Source organism: Nesoenas mayeri (genome assembly GCF_963082525.1).
Source record: "Nesoenas mayeri genome assembly, chromosome: 1".
In the NCBI taxonomy this organism is placed as follows: domain Eukaryota; kingdom Metazoa; phylum Chordata; class Aves; order Columbiformes; family Columbidae; genus Nesoenas; species Nesoenas mayeri.
The window spans coordinates 55,377,675-55,385,859 of NC_137541.1; the positions used below are offsets into that span (position 1 = coordinate 55,377,675).

Here is an 8,185-nt window from a genome sequence, read left to right on the forward strand (position 1 = left end):
TACTATGTTTGTGAAGCCTCACAGTCAGTTATTCACTCCTCATGCACAAAAAAGTGAAAAATGGCGGTTTAGACCCTTTTATAGCAACCACTAGCCCAACAGTGTTGCTGTATTTTCATCAAATACAAAGATGTCAAAAAGCTACAGTCCTGCTGGAACATCAAGGTCTCTCAGAGCACGAGAGAAGCCTGTCTCTCTATCATAGTAGAAGACATCCATGTTTAAGGACTACAAAAGGTTATATGTATTACATTAAAAATGGGTTATTAATTAAAATGCAAATTGTTACACTGCAAGAGCACGCTCTGAATAAAGAAGTTCCATGGTTTAAAGTGTGCATTATTTACTTTATACTACAGTGAGTCACTGAGCCTGTGACAGTTGAAAAGTAACAACAGTACTTCTACTAATATCTGCAACTATCAGCACACACTGATTACCGGTTTTAAAACAGCATTTTACTGAGATATAAATGAGTTGGTGAAAAGAAAAAATGCCACTGATTTCAATTTAATAATGCTACCTTACACAAGGTAAGGATCTCACCCAATATTACTATATTCAAGTGCATTAAAAACAAAGTAACTTGTATCCGAAAAGTTACACAAACAGTACTGGGAAATACATTTTACAACCACCTTTTCATGCCATGTCTTAAGCTACCTTATGATTGAAAAAGTGAATAGGTGCTTTTTTATTGTTGTGGGTTTTTTTCTTTTTTTTAACCATAACTGGGGCACAGATATTGAAGTGTTATACAGTAACTTCGGAGAAATGTTACTGCAACACCTACTTGACAGTTCAATTATTCCTATATAAAGTCTAAATACACAAGAATAATAATTGCTTAAACAATTTCTTGGGTTTGTAAGGTGAATTATACCCCCTGCTGTCAGCAGTATTTTGTCTTCTGATTTGCACATTTCCATACAAGTCTGCACAAACTCCCAATTACCCCAGTCATTCACTCCTCAGTGATAAAAGGCATTTTATCTGCATCTTTTCCTACAACCATGCTTTTCCAAATTTCCATTTTATTCCACTGTGATGACAAATCACAGAAACTTAATTTCAATCCTGCTTGCATCGGGCTGTTTAAAACTGTCAGTAATCATAGTAACAAAAATATGGTTTGATATGAGGGCTGTTGATTTGAGTTGGTGAGCATGCTTGTTCTGTCTGACTTACTTCTTTTGCCCAGTTCTTCCAACTATAAACTCTTTGCTTTGCAGTACAAAACGGTAAGATTCAGGAAGTGAGAACCTGTCACTGCATGGATGTTTCAAGAAAGGACCACTTTAAAAGAAGCTGATTCTAAAATGATAGACAATGCCAGAACTATCAAGAAGCCCATCCTATCTTTTCTACTACTATGTCTGATAGTGGTAAAAAAACAAAAAAACAAAAAAACAAAAAAACCCAAACTTTTAAAAAAGTCTCTGTAACTGCCTGAATGGGGATGCCATAGTGACCCTGCCTACTGTAACAAGGGCCTCGGTAGGGACCCAAGGGCTGCAGTAAATACAGATCAAGACTGACTCTTGTTCTGCATAAAACCAGTGAATACTGACCAGGTTTGCCCTGCCATGGTGTAAATCTGCAGTGATTCAGTTGCAGCTGGTGGCGTAAATGTATTCACGTTAAGTGAAATCACATCCAACCACCTTTGGTTTTATTATTAAAAAAAATAATTAAAAAAAAACAACAAAAAAAAACCAAACCCAACCAACAAAAACACAAACACAAAAACACAAACAAACAAACAAACAAAACAGCAGAGAAGTTTTGCTCCCTCACATGCTGCTGTTTGTCACCTGGCAAGACTCTGTCACTCGAGGACACACGGTTGCTGGACACAGTTTTATTGGACAGACCCGGAGTTTCCGCTCGGGGATGGCCCCGACAGGGTCAGAGCGGGCGCCGTGTCCCACTCGTGCCGCCCTTCACCCCGTTATCCACTCGTTCACCCGCTACCCCGCTCCGCTCCCAAGCCGCGCTGGAGCATCTCCGCATGGGCGGCCACAGCCGCGGGCTCCGCCGGCGGCGGCCGGGCGGGCAGGGGGAGCGCAACCCTCACCTGGCGGCGGCCCCGGGCAACCCCAGCGCGGTCCCCGCCCGGAGCCACCCCGACCCAGGCAGCTTCGCCCGCCCGCGCCCGCTCCCTCCCGCACATCCCCTCGGCCGCTGCCTCCAACCGCTCTCCCGATCCCGGCCGGCGGGGCGGAGCGGAGCGGGGAAGGGCTTGCAACCCCCGAGAGCCGCCACAGCTCCGCCTCCGCAGCACCAGCCCGCAGGAGCGGTCGGACAGCGCAGGGACCCCCAGCGAGACAGGCGGCGGCGGGGAGCGAGGCCCGGCCTGCGCCCACCGACCTGCCGGGCGTCCCACCAGCCGCACGCCGCTCCCGCCCGCGGCAGCCGGCCGGGCCCCGCGCCCCTCCGCGCAACTGCCGCTGCCTGCGGCCTCAGCCGCCTGGCGGCGCGGCGGCTCGCCGGGTCCTAGCGCCGCCCCGCCCGAAGTTCGGCGCGGGCTGGCGCGGGGGGGCGGGGGCCGCCAACTTCGGCCCGAGTTGAGTGGATGCGACGCGCGGCCTCTCCGCTACCTTCTCTCGCCGTGAAGGACGTAGGAGCTGCGGAAGAAGCCCAGGAGCTCGTTCTCGATGAGGGCGTTGAAGAGGATCTTGAGGTTGTAACTTCTCTGCACCTCCAGGCTGCGGTTGAGGACGACGACGAAGACCTGGGTCTGGGGGTAGAGGAAGGAGCGGGCGACCCGCACGCCGCCGGCCAGCTTGTCCTCGGCGACGCGGACCGCCTCGATGTGCATGCGGTGGGCGTGCAGCACGATGTAGCGGCTGGCGTTGCGCACCTCCAGCTGCACGTTCACCTCCCCGCTGAAGGTGAAGTTCTCCATGAAGATGGTCAGCATCAGGTTGTAGTGCAGCGGTCGCAGGTGCCGCGGTAGCCGCGGCCGGGTCCAGGGCGGCAACTCTCGCCGCCGCTGCCACTCCTCCTCGTCCTCCTCTTTCTTTTCCTCCGCTGCCTCTCCGCCCCGCGTCTCCTCTTCCGACCGGCCGGGGAGCTGCCCTGTGCTGGGTGGCTGCCGGGCCGCCCCCGAGATGCTCCCGTTGCCGCCGGCCCGCGGCGAGCCGTCGGCGGCGGCGCCGCACTCCTCGAAGCGGACGCTGAGCAGCACGGCGATCATGGTCACTGCCAGCAGCGCAAGGATGGAGACGGCGAAGCCCAGCACCAGGCGCTTGTGCACGGCGATGTGCCGCTCGGTGGTGCGGGGTCTCGGCCCCGCCGCCTCGGCCCAGGGACCCGGCGGCAGCCCCCGGCTGCCGTTCCGCAGGGCGACCTCGTCCTCTATCATCATGGGGGTGACAGGCGGGCGCTTCTCCCGCTTCTCCTCCAGGGCCATCACGGCAGCGCCGCCCCCGCCTCCCGCGGGGCCGTCGCCCCCCGAGGGGGCCCCGAAGGCATGGGAGGCTCCGAGGCAGGGGGGCCCTCGGCCCGGGGGGGACACGTCGCCGCGCCGCCCTTCACTTCCCGACGAGTCGCATCACCCTGGCTGCCGGCAGCCCCGCCGGGGAGCAGCCCCCGAGCGGGGGGACGAGACGGGACGGGGTCGGGCAGGAGCCGGCGGCGGGCTCTCCGCGCCGTCCGGCCGCCGGGTCAGCTCCGCGCAGGCAACTTGTGCGGCTTCTGTGGGGTAGTTCAGCACATGCCGCCGAGCGCACCTCGGCGCCAAGGGGGAGGGCTTTGCCGCCCCGGCCCCCCCGCTAGCGCCGCCGCCCGCAGGGAGCTCTCCTCCCCCCGCGTCCCGAGTCGCCGGCGCCGGGGTCGGGCTCCGCGCCCGGCCCCGGCAGCGCCCGAGCCATGCGCGCCCCGCGCCGCCGCCCGCAGGTCGGGGCGCCCCTGCGGGGCTCCTCCGGCACCGGGGGCGGTAGCACTGGACAGCGGCGCCGGGCCCGTCCTTCTCCTCCTCCTCCTGGCGGGGCTGGCTCCGGAGAGTCGCTCCTCGCGGCTCCGCTTCTATTTTATCTTTTCTGTCTCCTGCAGGTACAGAGCGCTCTCCCGGCTGGCTCGGGCAGAGGCGGCTATATATAGGCACCGGGGAGCGGCGAGGGAAGGGAAGGGAAGGGAAGGGAATGGGGGGAGAGGCGGGCAAGCCCCGCCGCCCCTCGGCTTCAGCGGCTGCTCGGGCTGCCGGCGGTGACGGCGGCGCCCCGGGGGAGCGGGCGGGGGCGGGAGGCGGGGGCGACGCGGGGACGAGGGAGGCTTTACTCCGGTGTGACACATGCGGCGGCTCCGGGGGAGGCCGCTGAGGCGGCTGCGGGAGCCCCGACCGGGTCGGGCCGAGAGTGAGAGCCGGGCTGCGCCGGGAGCGGGGCGGCTGCCCAGCTGCAAAGGCTCCGAGCCGCAGGACTTCCCGGGATTACACGCGTGTGAGTGTGCTCTCCACATAAACATTGAACGGCGGTACTATGTCATATTTATCTAGACTCAATAAAGAGCCGCCGACTACACGTTTGGAGGACAATAGCGCTGTCATACTAACGTGGGGATGGAGCCGAAAAAACGATAAATACTCCTACCTAAATCGATAGGATTAATATGCAGAGAGAAATCACTTTTTAAGTGTTGGCTGGGACTTCCATAAATCCCCCTCCCATTACTCCATGGCCTCAGGACAGCCGCCTCACTCCTGCTCTCCTTCCTGCCCGTGCTGGACCCTGCTCCTCAGTTGAAGGGATATGTGTTAAATGCTGGCTGGGGTAACAGCACATGGCTTAAGTAGTCCTAGGAGTGAAAACCCCAGTCTGGAAAACTGAATTATGAATCTGAGTCTACTTCTTCCACCTGCCCCCAAACCCCACTCCAAAACTTTTGCACATGGGGACTGCAGAAACACAGAATCAATACACAGAGTGGGGATATAGGTCTGAAAGCATCCCTGTTCCACTTGTTTTGCTTGCGTACTTCAGAAACTATCTCCATGCATTTTGGTTTTTGAAGCTCTTTAGCTTCAGTCTTCACAGCAGTTACATATGCATTTATCCACATCATTCAGTCCTATGGAATCTATGGGAATATATGCTGTACATCAAGTTAAATGCATATGTAACAATTTGCAGAATAAGGGCCTTATTTTCCATAGTGAAGGAGAAAAAAATATAAAGTCCTATACTTTTTTCATAAGCAAAGCAAATCTGCAGAGTTTCATGAAATGTGATGCATACACCATTCTACTTCCCAAAGGAATGCCTGATCTCTGTTTTCCCTGAATCTACTACATCTAGAAATGTTATCTGACTTTGCATGCTGTTGCAGAATACAAATGATCATTTACTGACACTCAAAACAGTTTAAGGAATACCAGTTTAAGTATAAGGAATTTACCAGTTTCCTTATATATTCCTTATATTTTCTTATATATTCCTGTATAAGGAATATATATATAGTTCTGCTCTCCCTGACAGCAATTGAGCCTTTGTTTTCATCATGTAGCACAGTCTAGCAAAGGCTTGTAATCTTAACTTTCTTAATCACCAGTGTGGTGATCCACTTGCTAATTGTGTTTGCATGTCCTAGGGGGGGACTAAGATTTTGTTATATAACTAGTGTACACATATTTAGTGTAGCATTATTTGGCTGCCCACCTGTTATAACAGGCCAAAGAACAGAAACATTTTGTTATCTGAAAATAGCCTTCATTATTTGTTGTCTGAAGTTTGAGACAGGAAGGTAGAAAACTATTGCTATGTGATTTGGAAAAAAAAAAAAATGACACTACAAAATAACATCTAAAGCTACAGGTTTAAAATGTGAGTTTCTGTATGTTTCATTAAACCCTTTACAAGTGGCCACAAAAGAAGTGCGTGAGTGCTTTTAAGATTTTGTATACAGGCTGTCAGTATCAGGCATTAGTAAAATAGGCAGTGTTTCCCTCTATTGGTTTCTGCAATGGTTTTTAAGTTATGTTTGTTCCCATCAGCAGCACAGGGAGACATTCAGGCAAAGATGTGCTTCAAGAACAGAAGTAGCCTGCAACGCAGTGCAACAGTTTGAATGTCATTTATAGACATGTTTAATCTTTAATCACGTTTTTCATTAAGTACAACTGGACATTTACAAGTTTCATAGGCCAAGGTCTTTGCAAAGCCTTCTCATAAAAGTGGTGAGTGCCGGGCAGTTGGGCTAACCAGCTCTGCCACTTTTAAAGAGGGATTTACTGCTGTGTGTGACAGCACAGAGCATCATTCTGGCCTTCTTGATATACAAATAACAAATACATAACTCTCCGGGCTGAGATCTTCCAAAACTGAGGCAGCCAGTCACACAACTCAGCTCTGACAATATTAGTCTATAAATTGAAGGGTCAGTATCAGAGAGGGTATGTAAAAGATTTAAGGTGCATGCTAGTAAGAAACCATGAAGCTAATTCCTTTTAGACTGAGGTGCAATAACACAGCCAAAATACTGGAGCACGACATGAGTGACAGGAGTTAAGGCTGTTTATATTCACCTCCAACTTTGGTCCCATTACTCAAACAAAGCATCAAGAGGTTTGCAGTCCCCCTCTACCCCTCCTTTGGCCTCCTGTCAGTCTGGAGACTTATGATAAGAAGGTGCTGCTAGGTAGAGTGTTAAATAGCTCATGTGCCTTCACTCATCTATCATTCTAAAATGGCACATTACTAGATTAACCTCTTCTTCATATTAGTAATGATGGGTTTCTAAAATCTAGCTTGACCAGATACAGGTCAAGGGAGGTATTAACTCACTAATTTGTTCTCAAATGCCACTCTCTGCAAGGAGTTCTGTGTACAGATTGTTATATATAGCCATTTTGATGAGAAATTACAAAGGCATGCAGCTTCCAAGCATCAGTTTGTGTACCTCTGGGAAAAATTCCTGTTTTCTCATTTTTCCAGAGTTATAAACGTACACATGGATTACACGGATATGGCCTCTGAAGCTTGCAACTCCTTTGGTCTTTCTGCAAAGACTGTTGGAAAACACATCAGATTGTGGATCATTTTTTTCAGCAAAATCCTGATAATGACTCCCAGTTGTTCAAAACTTCCCCTAGGCCATCAACATCTTGTATGCAATCACATTTTATGAGCTTATAGGATAGGGTTTCAGTTACCCATACAAAATAAAAGCACATGTCTCACCTTAACCAAATTGCTATGGAGATGGGCCTCCCTAGGTGAGTATCACAAGAAACATAGATAAACTTCAGACAGCACAGTTTCCAGCTCTATAGCAGCTTATACTGTGGCCAGCAAAGAGCTGATGAGGGACTCCCATAAAGCCATGGTTTATGTTAGATTAAGATTGCAGACAAACGCCTCTCGATATTCGCATTGGTGCTTTACAGTCTTGGAAGAAAAGCTCTATAAATGAACAACCTTATTGTATATCGTGCAGCTGGGTACAGTTCATCCAAACAGGGGATGAGCACATTACAGCTTTCTGAGGCTGCCTAACTTTTTCTGGTTTTTAACCTGAGTGATCCATCCTTCATTCATCGAGTTCTATCAACATTTACACTTTATCTTACTGACCTCACACACACCAAAAAAAAACGTGGCAAAGGGCTCACAAAATGTCCATCTATGTAAAGCCCAGAAGCAACTGGAATTTGTACAGGGAAGAATTACAGGGGGAAAAGACCAAGTCAACCCACATCAGCCAGAGCTCCACTGACCCTTTCACCCTCAGTCAGGTATTTCTGTGGTCATAGTTGGATTCTCCTTATGTACGTCAAAGTCGAGGATGCTCATAGCTCTTAATCCCTTCTGTTTAAGTGCTAAAATGGACTGCACTTGATAGCCTACTAACATATTGGTCAAAACACATCACGAAGGTGACCTCCCAATATATTGTGAAGTATTCATTTTTCCACAGGACCCAGCTTCTGTGGGAATTGAACAGTGGCTGTTACTTACTGCTGCCTTTGGGACCAAGTGGTAGATGACTGGGGGACTGTTTTGAAGCCACAGTAGGTGGCCAGAGAAGCAAAGAGAAAATTAGCAGCCTCTCATCTGTTGGCTTTGCAAGTTATGACTAATTCTTAAAGAAGTGCCACCGCCTGACAGGGGACTGTTAGGTCCCCCTGGGGCTTGCAAGTGGGCCAGAGGGGGTGGATTGGGACAGTGGGTTTGGGGTTGGTTGGTTT

General features: G+C 50.7%; 1 protein-coding gene across 1 annotated transcript in view; it reads right to left on the reverse strand.

Moving 5' to 3' along the window:
- TRHDE (thyrotropin releasing hormone degrading enzyme) overlaps window positions 1-3,415 on the reverse strand; it is a gene marked incomplete at its 5' end in the record, with an annotated part of 209,637 nt that extends 206,222 nt beyond the window's left edge. Inside the window, one exon of the mRNA XM_080363423.1 lies at window positions 2,601-3,415. Coding sequence (XP_080219549.1) covers window positions 2,601-3,415 — 815 coding nt within the window. The remainder of the gene's footprint in view (window positions 1-2,600) is intronic.
- Between the last annotated feature and the right edge of the window lie 4,770 nt (window positions 3,416-8,185).